The sequence below is a fragment of the Oryctolagus cuniculus genome, chromosome 1 (assembly GCF_964237555.1).
Source record: "Oryctolagus cuniculus chromosome 1, mOryCun1.1, whole genome shotgun sequence".
NCBI classification, from domain to species: domain Eukaryota; kingdom Metazoa; phylum Chordata; class Mammalia; order Lagomorpha; family Leporidae; genus Oryctolagus; species Oryctolagus cuniculus.
Genome location: NC_091432.1, coordinates 76,199,640 through 76,221,293, shown reverse-complemented (window position 1 = coordinate 76,221,293; position 21,654 = coordinate 76,199,640). Strand labels below are relative to the sequence as shown.

At 35.5% G+C, this 21,654-nt stretch overlaps 1 protein-coding gene across 10 annotated transcripts in view; it reads left to right on the top strand.

The window, feature by feature from the left end:
* DLG2 (discs large MAGUK scaffold protein 2) overlaps positions 1-21,654 on the top strand; it is a 2,256,157-nt gene that overhangs the window by 486,814 nt on the left and 1,747,689 nt on the right. For 2 of the 10 annotated variants that reach the window (XM_051821215.2, XM_051821205.2), the window contains exon 1: positions 3,528-3,682. The exons of the other annotated variants lie outside the window; for them this stretch is intronic. In XM_051821215.2, the coding sequence (XP_051677175.1) occupies positions 3,653-3,682 (30 nt within the window). In that variant the 5' untranslated portion in view covers positions 3,528-3,652. Of the gene's footprint in view, positions 1-3,527; positions 3,683-21,654 lie in introns of those variants that run through there. 10 annotated transcript variants of the gene reach the window in all.

Below are 21,654 nucleotides of genomic sequence, written 5' to 3'. Positions count from 1 at the left end.
CTATTCTGGATGTTTTCTGTTAAGCTGATTTTGTAAAAATGTAATATTCTGGGCCAGCATTGTAGCATAGCCTGTTAAGCTGCCTCCTGCAATGATGGCATCCATATGAATGCCTGTTTGAGTTCTGGCTGCTCCACTTTTGATCCAGCTTCCTGGTAATGGTCCTGCAAAGGCAACAAAAGATGGCCCAAATGCCATGATAACAGTGTATTAAATTCTTTTATCTTAAAATTTTTATTTATGTATTTTGAAAAGCAAGGGGGGTAGAAAGGTGGGGGAAGGGAGGGAGGGAAAGACTGATTTTCATTCTACTTGTTCACTGTCCAAATGCCCTGCCAAGGCTGGACTAGGCTGAAGTCAAGAGATTAGAACTCAATCAGGATCTGCCACATGGGTGGCAGAACCATCACCTGATTTGAGCCATCACCTGATACGTCCATAGTTGTAAATGCACAGGAATCTAGAATGGGAAGCAGAGCTGGACCTGACCCTCTGCACTCAGATATGAGATTCAGGTATCTTAAGCATGTGTTAACTGATGCACAACTTACTCCTGTGAAATTCTTTTTCTTCCTATTTTCTACCTAAGCTTCTATGGTGACTGCCCCATGCTAGGTTGAACGCCTCTATTTTGTGATTCTAAAGCAGCCCAAGAGGTTATTTTATAGTACTATCTTTTTGTTTGTTTGTTTGTTTGTTTATGAGCACAGTTTTTGCTGCCTTTTGTTCAGCCTTGTGTCTCCGCTAAAGTAGATATCAGATATGTTTGTTGAATGAATGTGTCACTAGATTAGGCAATGAGAATGTAGAGTAAAAAGTACCCTTTAGGAGCCCAGTTTAGTTGGTGACATAGACATTAATCAAATAATTATATAGTGGACCTTCAACACACATGTATCAGATGAGTGACTTGGGGAATGCTTGTTATATGCCAGGAGCTATGCTAGGTAAGCTGCTTTTCATTTCTGCAGTTCTTTATAATTACAAAGTGTTTTCATCTGTGCTCAGCCAGAGTCAGAAGACTAATTAGGCTTCCTTTGCCCATTTTCTCCTAGTTTAGTTATCTCCTTTCCATAGAAGGATGGAGTGTAGTTTCAAAAGTACCTTTCTCCCAAGGACACCTTATGACAGCATTTGTCTTAACTCTGTTCTCCAGTTTACATCGTCTCTCTAACTTCTGACTGTCTCTATTCTGTTCATGACTTAAAAAGCCCTGGACTTGAAATTAAGAGACATGGTTTTTAATCTTGGTGTTGAAAGTTACCAGGTTCTTGGAAAATCATTTGAACCTCCTAAGCTAAATTACAGTGCTTTATCAACTGTAAAATGCTGTAGCAACGTGAACCCTGATTATTTTAAACTTAAATATGGCAATCAGTATCAATTACATAGATGGTTTGTTTTTGTCAGGGAAAACACTGTGGTACCTGGGAGTGCTGAAGAACGTGTCTTACAGGTTCTAAAATAGACCTGGGAGGAAACTGTTGAAATCTTTACTTAATGTATGCTAAACTGATCTTCTGTATATAAAGAGAATCGAAAATGAATCTTGATGTGAATGGAAGGGGAGAGGAAGTGGGAAAGGGGAGGGTTGCGGGTGGGAGGGACGTTATGGGGGGGAAGCCATTGTAATCCATAAGCTGTACTTTGGAAATTTATATTCATTAAATAAAAGTTTAAAAAAATAAAATAAAATAGACCTGGGAAGTATTCAGTTAAATTAACTATTGTGAAGAGGTAAGATATGAAGAGATAAGTAGGCAAAGTAATGCTTTGTTAACCTTTCATATTACTGAACTTTAAGAACATTACCTAATTGAATGAACCAAAATATTTCATTAAGATTTATTCACAGTTTAGCTTGAAAACTATATCACATTAATTACACCAACAGGATAACCAGAGGAATTTACTTTTTAACTTAGACATTTTTGAGCCACTTTAAGATATTTTAAATCAAATTGAACTTTAGGAACTCTTTCCACTCTTTTTTTTTTTTTTGAGTCTAAACACATGTCTGATTTGCTATGAACTTTTGAAACATTCTATAGAAAAAAAGGTGCTCTCATTTTGTGAAATAATGACCTTTCAAATTTTTAGACATTCATTTTTTTTTTTTTTGCACTCGAAGGATATCAAGGTTAGAACCTGAATAATTCATGACAGTTAGAATTTTATATATTCATCCTTTTTCATATAGGTAATTATACAGAATATACTGTTTTTATATATATAAAAAAAGAGGGTGAGGTGGGGAATGGTCCTGACGGTTTCTTGAAGAGGTGTTAGAAAGATATTGGTCCCTGAGCATTTCTTGTTGATGTTGTCAGTGGTCCATTTGACTAGTGCAAAGGAGATGCTGATTTTCCATTTTTATTGGTGAGGCAGTACTTTCCATTCTGGCACATTATCTCTCTCCCTTTCCCTCTCCTCTCCCTCCCCTCCCCAACCCCCAAGCTCCTCTTTCTGTCTGTTTCAGTCTGTCTCTGCCTATGTGTCTAAAATGATAAAAGTAAGTATATTATTATCCACAGGGATGCTTGTTAAGCACCTCAAAAGCTGTCTGTTTAGCAGCTTCACTGATTGGAGGGATTTGGTGGGGTAGGGGCAGGGTTAATCATTTGATGTTAAAATGCCGCAGAGGGGAACATAAAGCTTTGCCCATGTAATAAGTGCCTGCAGCTTGCCAGTGAGGAGGGAAAAGTTTGAGAATGAATTCCTGTTTTGATATCAGAATGCAGGACTTTTGTAAACACTTTGGAACCTCCTACCTCTCCAATTTTAAAGCATAATTATTTGTTTAAATATTCAGACTGTGTATTCATTGCTATCAGAGACCACAAAAACAGGTACACCAATCAAAGGAGAAAATTAACGTTTTCTATATTAAGCATCCAAATCCACAGTTTCTTTATATCCCTGGCCAGATTTTCTTTTCCCAGCTGTTAGTCATTTGTAAGAAGCTGCCCTTGTAATTGCAAGTGAGTTGGAAAGTGATGTATGCAGCACCGCATGCACCTTAGCTTTTCAGTCATATCTTTCGAGTCATTTAGGCTCCCGGGAATCGTGCTCATAATAAATAGCTTTTTATTACCAAAAGCCTCTGTTCTGGCAGCGAACGACAGCTCTTTGATAGATGGGCCGGTTAGTTTTTTTTGTTGTTCTGCTTACTCAGAGTTGTTAGTAGGAAAGACGAAGGCAGCAAAGGGGGCACTTTGGCAAAGGAAATCATATGGGCATACTGAAGCTGCAGATCAGAATTCAGAAACAAGAGCAGGAGCTGAAATGTGATTCTCTGGTGCTTGATGTAATGCTCATCTCCACGATAGAACTGTGCCGGGGCACTCATAGGAGCCTTGCTCCGATCACAGAATCCGCAAAAGGACCATGCAGCCACGGAGCCCAGCAAGCCACCGGGAAGTTTTGCCGGAGCTGATTTCTAGGGGATTTTCCGGTTCCTAGCAGAATCCTGCTTGCCTTGTGCTGTATGGAGGAGGGCTCGAGTTTCCCATGAGGGGCCCCCTTGGAAAAGCCGTCTGTGCAGAATCCAGGCTCTGCTTCTCGAAGTGTGCTATTTACCAAAAGGCTTTTCTCACCTTTGCTGATTTGCTGGTGTGATTTCCATGTACTGAGTCCTGTGTAGGGATCCAGGATGGATTGCCTGTGCATTGTCACCACAAAGGTAGGATAGGAAACAGGGCTGTTGTTATGTGCAGCATTTTTCTATTATTATTCTGGTCCTGTAATTAAGTAACTCTAGTAGGTGCTGCCAGTTAACTAGATAAAATGATTAGTATAATTTACTTTGCTGGGCACTTTGTTCCCTAAGAGGGTTTGAAGGTTCTGTCTTTATCTGATTTCAACTTCTTAAAGTGGTATTGTGTGTTTGTTTAAATGAAAGAATCTGCCTGTGGTTTTTTTCTTTTCTTTTGTGTGAATGTGTGTGGTAGGATTTTCTTTTGCAAATATTCATATATGCAAAAATCTTGACATATCTGTAGTTGTAGTGCAACTCAAACATCATTTTAATGTATCATATCAGGGTAGTCTTTCTGAGTGTAATAATTAGCTTTTCACTTAAAAGCCATGTCTTCTATGTTTGAAGAAGCCAATCAGCTTTACTGTGGCTTGACATATTGTTTCTGATTGGAGAGTTCTGAAATTCTGCATTTTAGTGATTTTTTTAAAGAAAAAGTCCTTAGACCATGATTCAAAACAAATGAATAATAAAATAACAAACACAATACTTAATGTCTGATTCTATTTTGATTAAAAGCAAATAAAATATTTGCATTTTCAGAAATAGAAATAAAAATAAAAATAGGAATAGAGTTAAATCAATAGGCATGCCTTTTATGGATTTATTCACAGAAACTAGCTAAAAATTTCAAATGTGTTTCATTTTATTCTGTAAGAAGTTCTAAATAGTCTGGTTAAATTTCATAAGCTCTGGTTATTTGAATAAAATTTATATTATTTTTAGAAAATGCAACTAAAATAAACACGATTTCCATTTCATTGAAGCATATGATGAGTTAATTTGTCATATCTTTCAGTATTTCACATTGATTGGATATTCATTAAATATGATAAAATCAATAGCGTAGTGTATGAGACTCACTAAGTGTAGATTTTCCATTACAATTTTCTTTACCACTTTAGAAAAGTTTATTTATTTTGAAGCCACAAACCAAATTTCCCATTTTATGACGTTAAATATTAAACAATTTCAGACTAAATTCCAGAAAGTCTTAATGGATATCTTCCTGAGGGCCTAGTATCACATGGTAGCTTCAGTTGATGTTAGCAAATTTAAATCCTAAAACAGTGACCAGGCTTCTAAATTAGATGAATACCTTATTTTAGTTGAAAGAAACTGACAAGTATCTTATTCACCTTTTCCCAATAAGGCAGTAAAAATAAGCTAAAACAAATTAAAAAAAAATCTAAGTTCAAAATCATATGTGTGTATTCAAGGAAAGAAACTATTCACTTAAATATGTTTTACTCTTTTTGGAAGTATTATACTTGGTGTTACTTTTCTTGAGAGAGTACTGTCAAATCTCACTTACTTGATTTTTATAATTATTTATTTTGTAATAATTTCAGATAATATTAAATATAATTAGTATTTTAAAATGAACTTTAAAAAGTTATTAATCAGAACTGAAAACTAGAAGTCTGTTGTATTGAACAAGTTTATTCAACACTAAAACCTAAGCGACTTCAACGTGGAAAATATAATCCAGTCGGAACATGTTGTGCACTCTGTATTCACTTACCAAAATATTGGTGACCACAGGCATCAAGTGAGTAATATTATTTTGCCTTAGATGCTTTTTAAAAGGTAAATGTCATTGTTCCAGTATTTCAATTTGTCATGTAAGTTATGTAATTCAACAAGATGAACCCCTATGTGGTATTTCATGAATTTTCTGCATTAATTATATTCATGGCCATTTCTATAGTGTATATATATTATATTTGAAGGACAAACATCCTTACAACAAAGTCTCATTACAATGTTTAAATGACAAATAATGCCTGATTGAGTTAAAAGCTGCCCATGGGTGGGAAACTTTTTAGAGAGCTGAGACTGTAAATTCAGTACATATCACTTACTATCCAGGAGACTTTACTGTTTTTGCTAAGTGTCCTTGCATTTGGGGTGCTCTTGCTCCACTTTCATGGGACTCTTTGAGATAAAACTTGCTAATAATTTAGAAATTTTAATTCTATCTCAATTCAACTCTTCTCTCTTTCACCTCCAGCGATTAATCTACCTTCCAGCAGCTCTGGCTGAAGTGCTTCCTTCAATTCTTGCCTTAGAGAAGCTTTACCTGAGATTGGAATTGTTAATTACCTTGCTCTGTCCTGGGCTTCATTTTATTCACAGTACATGTTAATACCACAACTGACCACCACACCTATCAAAGTTTTCAGTGGAAGAGAGACAGAAATACCTTTGCTGGTAATAGAATCTGGTTCTTTCTTCCTTTTTTTCCTTGGCATGAAAGTCACTCACTGTCTCCTTAGATCCTCATAGACCTCTTTGACTTCTGAGCTCTCCCGCTGCCCTCTATTACACACACTGTCTAAACAAATTCCTCTTCATATACTTGTTCCAGGGTCTTAAGAATGAATGCTACAAGATTAATGAGAGATGAAATTATGACAGATCAAGAAAATTCACTGCATAATGGAAATATAAAAGTATCTCCTAGACATTGGAGAAGCATTTTTATTTTTGCTGCATATAAAAGGAAGGAAATGACCATGGCTCATTTCATGATAATCTAAGCCTTGTGATAAAACTATTTCACCCTAGATCTGATGCTATGTAACTCAGATTACTTAAAGTGTTTAGGGTTGCAGAACTCCTCAGATGTTTTAGGCCAGGAAATCATCAGAGCAGCCAAAAATGCAGAATTTCAGCCACAATAATCCCAAGGTCTTTTCAGATGTTCGGCTAACTCACTTTCATAAGAAGATGGTCATCTCTTTTCTTTGAATGTACTATCCAGTTTAAATTTCAACTCTTATGTCACATCTATCACTACTTAGAAGGAAAAGTTAGTGTGAAGAGCAGGGCTCTAGAGAGAGGACTCAAATTTAAATCATTGTTCTGACACTTATTAGCTTCAGTACCTGAATAAACTGTTTAACCTCCCTTGACCTTAGTTTCCTCATCTCTGAAAACAAGATGAAATTATTTATGTCTAAATGAGGTTGAAGGGAAAAATACACAAAGCATCAGCACAATTCTGGGCATGTGGGAAGATTTTAGTATATGATAATTTTTGAGTAACTATCAATTTAAACTTTTAATGAATCTCTATATTTGGGTATGATTATTGAGGAAATTAGATCACCTTAATAGCCTTGATTAAATACAATTTAGTAAGTAATGCAACATGTCATTTTGTACTGAAATTTGCTAACTGTGTTTGAATAATTAAATGATAATAGTCTCAATAATTTTGACCACTAAAATATAAGGAAAATATTGTTAGTCTATGTGAAGGTATAGACTTGTGTTTAGGTGAATGGTCAATAGAAAATAGTTTTGGATAATAGGCAAAATAATTGTAGACTAAATTTAGGGAAATGCAAACACTAGAATCCTTCTATAATTGCTTAGAAATTCTCAAGTAGCATATGTAATGGCACATAGGATTTGATATAACAATGGAAGAAAGTATGGAATTGGGAAAAAAATGAAGTAAATCTGTACTTTGTAACTTTAGGCACCCAGAGTTATCTGGCTATCACTGTCTCTCTACAAAATGAGTATATTTTATTATATCACTGAAGTTCTTCCATTAATACCTCTAGTCTGACATTATTCTAAAGCATATCATCTCTGAAAATAAAACTATTCAGTTTCACTAACCATTTTAAGAATTAGTGGTAGGTGAGTTATGAACTGGTATAATTTCAGATATATATATTTATATAGGCATTAAAATTTAAGAAAATCATAAATAAAACTGGTATATATTATGTTATCAAAGTGATTTCTTAATAAAGGTATGGTGGCATTGTTAATGTTTAATATGCTTAACAGATTGATGTGTGTAATCAAATTCAAGTAGCAGAAAAAAAGTGAAATAGCATAAAAAAAGTTTTAAACGATGCTGTTAATACTTTATCTGTTCACTAAATATGGTTGTACTCTTTGCTTCTGCCAAGCCACAGTCTTTTTCAAGAATTAAAGTCGCTCAGGATTTATAAAAGGAGATAAAATTTGTTGCCTGACATTTAGAAGAGTTCTATCAAGACTAGTATATATCATATATTTATTATGATCTTAATAGAAAAAAGTGACATGCTGTCCTTTTGGAAATGGACTCATAATAAAACTATTTACAATCATAGTTTTGGAGAAAGCTAAAATAATTTTTATTTTCCACTGGAGCTTTATATAGAGAAAATGAAATGAATCACCAAGGCAATAAATGGTTTCCTGAGTGGACCTCTGTTCACAGACAAAACTCTTTATTCATGCAGGTGTTCAGTTGTATCTGTTACCGTGGTACAAGCAGCATGCCCATCCAGTGCATTTTGTTCATCTAACAAGTATTTACAGAATGCGTTCTGTGTGCTTAAAGTACTGGAACCTGGGCAGAATAATGAGAAATTGTACTTTTAATTTAATTGAGAAAACAGTTAAATACAGAAATAATAGTGATGTGTGATAAGGAAGTATAAATAGGATGCTAAGGAAATGAGCACAGGGAAACATGAAGATATAAAGGGGCTTGGATGCAGGGTTTGCTAGAATAAACATCAGTGAAGACTTTTCTAAGGAAGTGACAGTTAAGCTGATTTGCAGAATGGAGGGCACAATGGGTTGAGTAAAGTGTTTTTAGGCAAAGTCTCAGATGTGTGTGTGGCGAAGGAAAGGGAGGAGGAAGGATGATTGCACATTTGAGGAAAGGAAGGTTCTTAGGTAGGAGTCCAAACATTAATATTACGAAATTGAGATATATGTTCTTTTTAAAGAAAACCAGAGTTTTTCTATCCATCATTAACACTTGTTCCAAATCTCTGTTTGTCCAGACTTCTCTCCCAATTTGCCTCCCTGATTTGGGTTCTCTCCTGTTTTCTGCCACATTCTCCTTTGCCCATCCTTATACCTTATCAGTAAAAATAGTGATTCCCTTTTTACAAGCTGGATGATCTTCTCTGAAGTATAATTTTCTCCCTATCTCACGGAGCTGTTTTGAATATTCAGTGAAACAGGAAAGCACGTAGCATGTTATCTCTCATGGGATAGGTGCACTGTTTTCTATTGGTATCCACAGATTCCCTGGCTTCCTATTGTTTTATGGTATCATTCACTTATATCTATTCTGTCAATGACTCTGGTTCTGATACCTGTCGTTCTATGCGAGTGTCTGCTTGGTGTCAGGTCTGCTGATCAGAGATTAGAGGAAAGGGTTTGATGAATTGTGGAAAATCTATTTAGTGTCAGACCAGAAATACACCTACTTGTAGGGAAAGCTTAGCACAATCTGGCCCTTTTGTACAGAAAAGCAGGGAAAAGAGCCAAATGCAAAGAGATTCTATGACTATCTTAGTAACCTATTGTTAACCATTGTAATATCAAAAAAACCTTGAAATACCAACACCATTAATATAATAATTTTCCTTTACTTTGAGTATTCCGTTGACTTGCCAGAGTGTTCAATCTGATACACAATCCCAATGGTATTATTCTCATGTAGAAGCTCTGTAGTAGCATCCTAGTGAAGATGAGTAATTCTCCAGTATACAATTAATTATTCCTTGGCATAGAACCTGAATTCTTTTCTTGTCTTCTATCATTCTGCATTGTATTTTATACGCTAAGATAAACAGAGATTCATGGACCAGACCATGGTTTAAATCTATGCTACCTTCATTAAATTAATAGACACATTGGTCTTGCAGCTGTTGTCTGTTCTTTGGAGATCTCAACCATGTTCCTGCCTAGGGCACCTTTATTTGCCAAATGACTCTGTGCACCTACTGAATCCTACTTATCTTCCAAGTCTTACCTTACATGCTGTTTCCTTTATTAAAAGAGTAGATATTCTTGGTATACACAATCATGTTATTCCATATTTCCACATATCACGATTCACAATTACATGATTTATTAATTAATTTTCTCCACGTCTGTCTCTTCACTAGACAGAGCTAAAGGAGGGAAAGTACTCTGTTTTTCCTCAATATTATAAACGTAATATCTGAAACATTGAAGACCCTGAAAATTGTAGTTAAAATTTTCCCTTCCAACCCATTGAAGTAAGATAGTCAACATCTTAAAGAAGTTTCATAGTGGAGATTCAAACTCAGGTCTTTTTTACTCTAATATCTGTGATTTTGTCTAATATCGTTGTTTCCTAGATGAATCATATCAAGTTTATTATTTAATTGAAATGTACTGTTAATACTATATTTTGGATTTCAGTCTTTCTCAACATAAATATCTAATTAAGTAACAATGCACACCTATATAATGCTCAATTTAACATTATTAAGAATTAGTTGTATTTTTGTAATTTTACAGACATATATTCATAGCCTATAAAAGAAAAGCTTTGGAAATAAAATAAAATTTCATTTTATTAACCATACCAATCATCTGTTAATGCAATTGTAGTAAAGTGTTTTCCTGCCCAACCTTAGTATCAGGATATTATTTTAAAACATTAGCGCTTTTTGATTCTGTGAATAAAAGACTCACTCACTATGAAGAGCCATGAGTTTGAGAGGATTGTCCTCTAAAGACCTTTATGTAAATCTTATTTTATGAGAGAAATGTGGATTTGCAAAGGAAACAAGTGCAAATAAAATTTTGTAAATCAAATAATATTTAAATATTCATTGTGCTCAAACTTCAAAAAATCACTTAACTGTCTTTATAAAGTAACAAAGAAATCATCACTTTCTTTCACTGTTTACCCATTATTTCATCTGAATGTTTGTAGATAAGATTTCTTAAAGCAGATTACCCATGATTACAACTGCCTGAAAGATCTGTCTCATTGAGTTTATGTATATTTCCCCAAAGGCAATTTGGGAATGTGCACTGGATCAAGATTCAGAAAATGTAGTCTCAGGTTTTCCATTTATTGTACTGGTAATATTTGTCAACTCAGTTTTCTCTTCCTGAGCTTTATATTCTAAGTTTGAAATGAAGGTCATAATACTGGCTTGTCAGTGCTTCTTGCACAGGATTTTTGTACAAGAGCAAATTAGTGTATATATTTGGAAAATTTAAAATACTATGTACACACACATATATACACACACATATATATATGGAGAATATGAGTGCAGTTATTGAAAAGATGAAATCTTAGTGTAAACTGGAATCTTTTATTATCACTGGGTGGTGGAGAAAATAAGATATATGTACATATAGTGTTAGAATTAATTTTATACTAATTTTAGTGACACAGGCACATTGACATGTCTGAAGTCCCTCAGAAAATTGAGTATGAGGTAGCTGAACAGCAATGGGCATCCACCACAGAATTTTGCTTACAGTAGCAAAACAGCATGGTGTTTAAATCTGTGTTGAGTCACACAGATTCTTAGTGGAGTCCCACCTTAGCCAGTTATTATTTCTTGTTGTCTGGATGAAATTACTCAATTTACTTAAATCTCAGTTTCCTAGTGGCCAGCAAAGATGGATGCACTTTTTTATGAAGGGGAGAGATAACTTCCACTTTGCTTATGGCTTTGTCTAAATACTGACAGATATTGTGGATTTAAAAGGCTTCTATAGCTTTGGCAGCTCATGTCAAGAGCCTTGGGTGATCACTGACTTCAAACATAAGGGTGTTAATTATTAACTTAATAATAAGAGTCACTATGTACTTACTTCCCATGCAGGACTTCTGTCCTCAATGAGTTATATTATGAGAATTAACTGTAAAACTTGTCCTCAGGCTTTTTTGTGTGCATGTGTGTGCAAATCGTTGAAATCTTTACTTAGTATAGAGTTGGTCTTCTGTGTACAAAGTTAATTGAAAATGAATATTAATGGAGAATGGGACTGGAATTGGGAGAGGGAGAAGGAGGTGAGGTAAAAGTGGGAGTGGGAGGGCAGATATGGTGGGAAGAATAACTGTATTTCCAAAGTTGTACTTATGAAATTTTACTCATTAAATGAAGGTTTCTTTGGGGAAAACTCATACTTATCCCCTCAATAAGTACTCCAGAGAGTTGTTGTGAAGATTAATTTTTATATTCATTATCTCCATAGATATTTACTGAGTGTACGCTATGTGTCAGGCATTATTCTGGACAATGGAGAAAATAGTAGTGAATAAAATTAGAGTCAGGGCTGGTACTGTGGCAGAGCAGGTTAAGCCATCGTCTGCAGCACCAGCATCACATATGGGCATCAGTTTGAGTCCTAGTTGCTCCACTTCAGATCCAGCTGCCAGCTAATGCTCCTGGGAAAGCAGCAGAAGATAGCCCAAATGCTTGTACCCTGCACCTATGTGCAAGACCCGCATGAAGCTCTTGGCTTCAGCCTGGCCCAGCCCTGGTCGTTGCAGCCATTTAGGAAGTGAACCAGCAGATGGAAGATTCTCTGTCTCTGTCTTTCTCTTTCTCTCTGCCTCTCTTGCTATTAACTCTGACTTTCAAATAAATAAAATAAATATTTTTAAAAAAAGTTAATGTCCTTGACACCATAGAACGTTTAATATAGAGTGAAAAAAACAGATATTAATGGACACACATAAAGTACATATAACTCAAATAGAAGTAACATATATATTTTTTCCAAAGTAGGTAAATGGAATACAGAATGATGAGTAAGTAAATAGAGGCAAAGGGCTACTCCAAAGGATGTGAGAAATGGAATTTTAAAAGACCAGTTGTATTAAGATCTTGCCAAGGAACATCCCACATGGAGAGAGAGCTAGTGCAAATATGCACATAGGGCTTCATGTAGCAACTGCAAATATATGCTTGTAATAAATAGTAGGTGCAGATGTTTCTGTTCCTCTTTGTCCTATTCCTCTTCCATTTCCTCTGTTCTGGGAATGTGACAGTTAAGTATAGATTTCATACTGAGATTCTTAAGTTACCATTTTAAGTGACAAATTTCTATTTGTATAGTCATCTTGATGGGGATTTCTTCTGGCATCAGTGAACCGTATCTCCCAGAATTATAGGTGTTTATTGGCAAGAGACAGATCTCAAATGTTTTAACCATTTTGTCTATTGTGTATTTGAAATTGGCACTAGATTTGAAATCCTATGAAAATAACTCCACCTCTCATACCTCTATTTTAATACTCCTACTCACTTATATCCACTTCTTTGCAGCTAAATTATTCAGTACTCTAACATTTTAAAGAACAACAGTCTTTTTGATAAGTTGGTATGACAGTAAATGAATAAATTCTTAGAATATGGAAATTTGTCTATGTATTAAGTTAACTTAAGTCAACAATTCCAGGAATATATCTGCTCTCTGGAGTCCTCCCAAGCATAGATATTCTTCTGCATTCTCTGCTCAGAGGATAGTATGTGACGTATCTCAGTTGTCATGGTTAAGAAAGTTAAGATTGTTCTTAATTTTGTTTTTCCCTAAATCTCAAACAACTCCAGTTCCTATTCAGTTTCCTATAATCCATCCTTTATTTACCATTCATACTAATAATGGTCTTTTTTTTTCAGATTTTAACTGATTCTTATCCGATTTTCTGCAATAAAGTCCTCATTAATCATATACTTTCCCTATCCTCCCACCCCTGTACATTTTCCCTGTTAGCTGGGACTTTCCTTAAAAAATGCACATGTGTGTGTGTGTGTGTATGTGTACATTTGCATATGTGTTGCAGGTCTGATTAAAATCCTTCAGGTGTTGCCTGTTCCCTACTGCCCTCATATTCAAAGCTGGTATGTTCACCAGTTATGGTGGTATCCCCTCAAAGACTGTTAAAAATGTAGAACCTCAGACTGCATGCCAAAATTACTGAATTGGAATCTGGATCTTAATAAGATTCTTATTTATTTTGTATCTCTAGTTGGTTTTTTGCACTAAAGTTTGAGAAGCAGTGCCCCAGGATAAAGTCTGCATTGCTTAGCCTGGAATATAAGACCTTCTACAGTCTAGTCCTTGTCTAATTTTTCTGTCTTAGATCCCACTATACTCCATGCTTTAGTCAACTATTGAAAGTTATATTTGGTCCCTCCAAACGATGTAAATTCAATTCTCTTACTTATTTTTACCTTCTTTTCTTTATGTCCAGAGTGCCTCTCAGCTACCTATCATTACAACTTCATTATCATACTTCTTCTTAACCTTTATGACTCAGTTCAATGCAAAGTCCTCTGAAGTGCTTTTGTTGATACTATGCTGTGGGACTTAGACAGTTGTGCTTCACTAGCTCAATGTAGTTTATGTATCTTTGTAATACCTTTACTTATCTGTTCAATTAGTCTTTTCATGTGCCTATCGCTTGCTGGAATGTAAACCCCATGAGGACTACATGTCACATATGTATACATATAATGATATTTGTGCATTTAGATACACATGTTTAAGCATGTACATACACATACACATGCACACATGCACATTCATGTGCATATAAGGCATATTTCACATTATATGTGCTACCAAAGTAAGCACAAGGCATATTTCACAATAAATAATAAATCTTTGCACGCTCATAGATAGACTATTCAGTTGAGAGATAGGCAAAATGATGAACTTATCTGTGAATAGTTAGCAGACCTAAAGAGAGACTTTGAAATGTCATATTAATTTAAGTCATCAACTGCAAATCATTATACATATTGAAATAATCCAGTCCCAAAAAGACAAATGCCATATGTTTTCCTGATATGTGGTAACTAATAGAGTACCAAAAGTGTAATGTATAGTAGTGAAATTAACATTTTAGATCTGATGATTGTTTACAGTCCTTGTCTCGACTGTTGAGGAACAACATTTTCTCCTTCTTACTATTTGTTGAACTCTTTACTTAGTGTGGGGATTATCTAATGAGTATAAAGCAAACTGGAAGTGGATCACTGTAAAAATTAAGAGAAAGAATAAGGGAGGAAGGAGGAGGAAGGGTGGGAAGGGGAGGGTAAGGTGAGAAATATCACTGTGTTTTTAAATTGGTATATATAAAATACATGAAATTTTTATACCTAAAGTAAAACAAAAAATTAGAATCAACAAAAGTTATATATAATTTCTGTTGACAAGGAAAAATAACAAAAACACAAAGTCCTCATAAAGACAAACAAAAAGTCAACAGAAACATACACACGATAAACCAATTTATCATGATCATAATTTAAATTGCTAAAATTAAAATATAAAATACATAAAAGTCAATTGCTAATTTTAGTTAAAATAAGAGCTAAAGTAGTCATATCAACTTTCCAATTTGATCAAAGAATGTCAATTCATGTCCATTTAACTTCTCAGTGACTTAATGTATCATGACATTTAACCTTGTTTTGTGAAAAATTTGATTTTATAGTATACAAATATTTAATTTACATATATTATAAAGAAATACTTTCTATTATTTAATTTATAATAACTATAAACACAAAAGATTATAAAAAGTTATGTAATAAAAAACTTGAAATGACTTTATTTTCCTAAATTATCAGGTCATGAAGGAACTAAATAAATAATATATTATTTTTATTGTTAAAGCAGGATACATTATGTTGCACTCAGCTTTCAGGTTATATGCTTGTCTTGGAAGAGGTTCTTTACAATTCTGCTATTTTTGTTTTTTATATTAGTTTGCATTTCAGAGAACAAAGTGTATCAGTGCCATTGAAAGGCTTTACCTCAAGTAACCTCTCAAAGGAACTTTAAAAATTATCATGATTATTACTTGGAATTTGTCCAAGTAGCCACAAACACCACCAGCACTATGCAAAAGGGGTCTGGGATGGGTGTTGGGTTATTCTGTGATTAAGATCTGAGTTAAAGGTTTTAGGGACTTTCAAATTTTCCTTTAAAACTATTCTGAGACATCTAGATAGAAATGACTCTGAATAATTAAATAAAGCACTTTCCCCAGCAGCAGTGTAGTCAGCAATAAAGATTCCTCTTGAAGACCAATCACAGTAAAAAAAAAAAAAAAAAAAAAAAAAAAGAATTACCCAACAGTCAAATTTCAAGATAAACATTACCATTTATAATCCACATCAACTGAGTTTTAGTGTGAATGTGGAAGCAGTTCATAAAGTATAAAATATTTTAGCTTACCTCTCATATTTCATGCTTTTACAAAGAGTTAAATGATATTTCATGTTCTATTTATGAAACCCCACAATAAAATATATTGTATTTGTTTCAAATAGTGTTTTAATTACAAAATTGGAAATAGATTTGAACATTCTTGATGAGAAAAAGATTTGAAAACCATTTACAATAGACACCATAAATAAGGGCCCTGGCATTGTGGCATAATGGGTTAAGCCACCGCCTGCAACGCCAGCATCCCATATGTGCATCTGTTCAAGTCCACTCTAGCTGCCTGCTAATGTGCCTGGGAAAACAGCACAAAATGGCCCAAGTACTTGGGCCCCTGCACCCACATGGAAGACCGGAATTAATATCCTGGCTCCTGGCTTTAGCCTGGCACATCCCCAGCCTTTGAGGCCCTTTGGGGGAATGAACCAGCGGGTGGAAGCACTCTCTCTCAGTCCTTCCCTTTATAACCTTGCCTTTCAAATAAAGATAAATCTTTAAAGAAACCATAAATTAAAATGTAAATTTTTAGCAAAATAAATTCTCCTTTCCTTGGTCTTTGTTATGAATCTCCTAGGATTTCAAGCTGTAATGTTTTCTTGCTAGTCCTTTAAAATAAAACTGTCCTGAATTAATACACATGTAATTTACTCAGCAATTTGAAGTTCTATTTAAATCGAGGACAGATCTAATTGCTAGTTCTTCCTGGCTGACTGCTTGATGTTGGCTATGGTACCTGATCTAAAAAAGTGTGTACATTCTTTCATTGATTAACACTTGTCCAAAAATACATATTCATAGATGTCAGGAAGACAGGGCACATACACAGGTAACATCTATTTACTCCTTGTTTAAGTTACATTTTGCCAGAATTTAAGTATCTGAGAAAATTCTCTGATAAGAGAAGATTCTAAATTGGTGACATTTCATGTGTAGTTATTTTTCAGAAAAGCACTGTCCAGTGTATGTGCATTTTTTAAAATTTAAGAAGAACAAATTGATAAGACTTGCATATTTAATAGGTTGTAATTATGTCTTATCAAAAGCTAGACTTTTTAAATTCTTTATTCTTTGGAAATATGGTAATTGTCCCCTTTTCCATGTAGTTAATTATAAATTTCAGGAAGAATTACGTTTGCTAAATCTCTTCACTTTTTTTCTTTGTCTCTATGGTAGCAGTGAGAATAATACTGAATTGCTTTTAACTTACTTCTTTCCTCAAAAGATTGATCTTATTTTGAGGGACCTGAAATTTAAAATAGTTTTTATATTACTTGATAATTTGTTATTCCAAGAAAGCTTTTGCACAGATCAATTTCAAATATTTTGTGGGGGAAAGTAGCTTACTTTAGAAGTCATACTCTTTCCTGTGTTTCCATAGGACTTTGTGATTTCTGATGCAATAGATATGCCAATGAGAGTATTCACTGACTGCAGTGGTAGATAGTATCCAAACTTTCTTTCTTACAAGGAAAAACACATAATTTTAGCCTGTTTATCATTTCTTATCTTGTTTTAGTGTACCATGATAGGATGCAAATATTAATTACATTTAAAGTACTTTACTAAACTATGTTTCTTAATCTTATACTTAGAAACTAAAATTAGTCCATTGAATCCAACTATGGGTAGTAATAATTCAACTTTGGAGATTTGTATAGCTTCAGAGAATATTGGAACTTATTTCTCCAAAATGCTGAAATACCATATGATATTTCTTAGCAATATTTACAGATCCATGTTTTCAAGTATGCTATCCCAAACTGCAACCAATTCTTTCTTTTTCAATTTATTTATTTATTTGAGAGGCAAAGTTACAGACAGGGAAAGGGAGAGACAGAGAGAGAGAGAGACAGAGAGACAGAGAGAGAGAGAGAGAGATATCTTCCATCTGCTGGTTCACTCCCCAAATGTCCACAATAGCCAGAGCTGGCCTGATCTGAAGCCAGGAGCCAGGAGCTTCTTCTGGATCTCCCACATGGGTGCAGAGACCCAAGCACTTGGACCATCTTCTACTGATTTCTCAGGCTGTTAGCAGGGTGCTGGATCAGAAGTGGTGCAGCTGGTTCTCGAACTGGGGCCCATATGGGATGCCAGCACCACAGGCAGAGGTTTAACCTACTGCGCCACAGCTCTGGCCCCTGCAAGTCAATTCTGACTCCCAAATTGGATTGTCTTAAAATTGCTGCAATATATCACTCATTCTATCTTTTCTATAGATTAATTGATGATAAATTACAGAGTTGTGATGTAAAGTTCTTGACACTTGCTAAGTTCTTTCTTAATTTTTTCTCATCTAATTTTCATTATAACCTTATAAAGTAAATCTCTATTTTTTTTTTTTTGACAGGCAGAGTGGACAGTGAGAGAGAGAGACAGAGAGAAAGGTCTTCCTTTTGTCGTTGGTTCACCCTCCAATGGCCGCCGCGGCCGGCGCGCTGCGGCCGGCGCACCGCGCTGATCCGATGGCAGGAGCCAGGAGCCAGGTGCTTTTCCTGGTCTCCCATGGGGTGCAGGGCCCAAGCACCTGGGCCATCCTCCACTGCACTCCCTGGCCACAGCAGAGAGCTGGCCTGGAAGAGGGGCAACCGGGACAGAATCCGGCGCCCCAACCGGGACTAGAACCCGGTGTGCCGGCACCGCTAGGCGGAGGATTAGCCTAGTGAGCCGCGGCGCCGGCCCAGTAAATCTCTATTTTATACTCAGTAGTGAGAATATAGTCTCAGAGAGGCTAACTAGCACAGGAGAAAGATCCAGGATTATTAAGATAAATATTAAGATTATGAAATTTATATATTTATCTTACCATCAATACAGTATATACAAGTTGTAGGCTAAGTGTACTGCATGTGTTATGTTGTATAATTCTTATGGTAGTCTTTTAAAAAAGATTTATTTTATTTATTTGAAAGAGTTACAGAGAGCAGAGGCAGAGAGAGAGCAAGACAGAGAGAGGTCTTCCATCTGTTGATTTATTCTCCAAATGGCCGCAATGACTGGAGCTGGGCTGATCCAAAGACAGGAGCCAGTAGCTTCATCCAGGTCTTCTATGTGGGTGCAGGGGCCCAAGGATCATCCTCTGCTGCCTTCTCAGGCACATCAGCAGGGAGCTGGATCAGAAGTGGAGCAGCAGGGACTCTATGCACTAATTAGCCATAGGCTGTGGTCTGCTGACCTTGGCAAGTATCTTCATGGAGAGATAGGGAATTTTCAAAAGCATGAGGATGACTCAGCACCATCATCAATGCCCACTGAAAACTCCTTGTTCTCAGCATCCTACAGAGGATAAGTCAGCAATATTTTCTTCATTTACGGAAAAGGCAAATGCATGACTACCCCAAATGGTTTCAGTGTTTGTAAGGATTTCCTTAAAAACAAATTAGGCCATTCATTATAAACAACTTCCGAAAATGAAGAAAATGAAAGGATAAGTCCAGGAATGGATGAAGTCATGTATGGAGGAACCTGAGGAATTATGTCCCAAATTGAATGAAAAAAGCACTAACCATGACTATGTTTTGCAATTGTGATCAATACATAGAACAAGGAGGACTCATGGGATATAATAATAGAATCTGCTTTATTTAGGGTTACCCATTGCTTGCTTAAAATGACTTAGTGTCTGGCACTGTGGCTCACTAGGCTAATTTTCCGTCTGTGGCACAGGCACCCTGGGTTCTAGTCCTGGTTGGGGTGCTGGTTCTGTCCCGGTTGCTCGACTTCCAGTCCAGCTCTCTGCTGTGCCCCAGGAAGGCAGTGGAGGATGGCCCAAGTGCTTGGGCACTGCACCCGCATGGGAGACCAGGAGGAAGCACTTGGCTCCTGGCTTCGGATCAGCGCTGTAGCGGCCGCTGTAGCGCTGTAGCGCCATTTAGTGGGTGAAACAATGGAAGGAAGACCTTTCTCTCTGTCTCTCTCTCTCACTGTCTAACTCTGCCTGTAAAAAAGAAAAAGAAAAAGAAAAAAAAATGACTTAGTGTCCATAAGTAGTTCTTAGCCTACATTCTTAGTGAAAATTCTGGTAATCCAATAACTTTCCAAAATTTTCCCGTCATTTCAAGGGATTAAAAAACCATACAATCACTTTAAATCACAAATATAGTCTTGGATTAGCAACTTTATATTATCCTGTTCCAATATTAATCACAATAATGAACACTTTGAAAATAGATTGTCTCTTTCCTACTATGGGAGTTTCAGATAAGATATCTGCTTTAGGGGAGGGGCTCCTATAGTCTTCTCTTTTCTTCTTCCCTGTTTACTAGTTGGTTATTGATCCTTCCAAGTTTGGAGCAAGAGAGGCAAATAAAAGGAGAACTGAAAGTTTCTACAGAACTGAAGTTGTCATACTTTTGCCCTCTGATTCTGACTTATAATGATAATAATAATAAAAACAAAAATAGAATGCTGCTGACACTTATATAGTACTGGTTATTTATAGATTATTTTCTGTGTGCTTTACTTATATTAACTCATTTCATCTTCATAACTGAGGCAAAGAGAAGTTAAGCAATTGGCTCAGGGACACCTAGCTATGGTGGATTTGAGATTTTATCCAGGCAATCATGTGTTAGACTTTCTCTCTTAAAGATACTTGTGAGTCTTTGGAAATTTCTTCTTCTGGGCCCCTCTCACTAAATCTCCTATGATGTGGATGATGTATTTCTTTAGCCTTAGGGTTTACAACAGTCTGCCCTTCAGAACATGTTATCATAAAAATGTGACATGCATCATATGGTTCCAGAATCTGTCTTTTGCCTTTAAAAATTGATTATTCAGGCTGACCCAGATGAAGCCGTCTTTCCTGATTCAATAAACAATTTGCTGTGCTGTCTCTTTGGTTAAGCTTCTCAGGTGGGAGGAAGATCTTAGTATATTGGCCTCACAAACCAAAGGAAGTTACTTACACCAAAACTAGGTTCAGTTCCACTGATGCTCTATTACCAGTTGTGAAAAGTGAATCCCCTCAAATGTTCTCCAAAGAAATTCTCCCTTTTTTTAACTCACCTGTGATCCAACCCTTGCATACCTTCATTTTCAATAAGGTTCAGAGTCCTGAAACTTAGTAATTTCCCTTGAAAATTATACGTGCTACATAGCATCTGCTTTGGAATCTCATTTTATCATATTTTGATGGCTTAGGACTTCCAGTGTAACATCCTATGCATACAATGAAGTTACATTGAAAAGTCTGCATAAAAGATTACTTTGATGTAAAACCCTTTGAAATCCATTTATGCTGTTTTCATACTATACACTTCCATGGACTTATCAAAAACTCTTTGTATTTCTACCTATATTATTCTTTTGTACCTGTCAAAATTTGATTTCCTGTTTTTCTTTAAAATCATCCTCTGAAATTATATATTTTGGTGTCAAATAAGGAAATATTTTTAAAGAAAAAAACCATGTTTTGTCTCAATAAATTAGTTAGTTATACAAAATCATTCTTTCCTCTCAGTCATGGGTTACTAAGGCCCAGAACTGAGGTATTTCTTAATCAAGATCACTAATGTTTTGATTAAGAATTATCAGATAGTACATGGTGCTCCTTTAGTCTTTAAAGCCCTCTTATTCTTTAATATCCTGAAAGCATTACTGGAAAACTGAAGTTTCTCCCCTATTAAACTCTTCTTGACTCACCTTGTTAGAGTTCAGGATTTCCCTTTTGGCCTCAATTTCTCTGTGCATTTTTCCTAACTCTTGTTTAACCCTTATGTCTGCTTCTCAAGAATGTGTAAGATAAATATTTTTTTATCTTATCATGTCCCATTTTATTTGTTTCATATCAGTACTATTCTTTTAAAACTGCATGTTTGCTAGTTTGTCATTCTCCTTGGACTGAGAGCTTCTTTAGACAGATAATGAGTATTGACATTTATTTCTAATACAAGAGCTGGCAAGTAGAA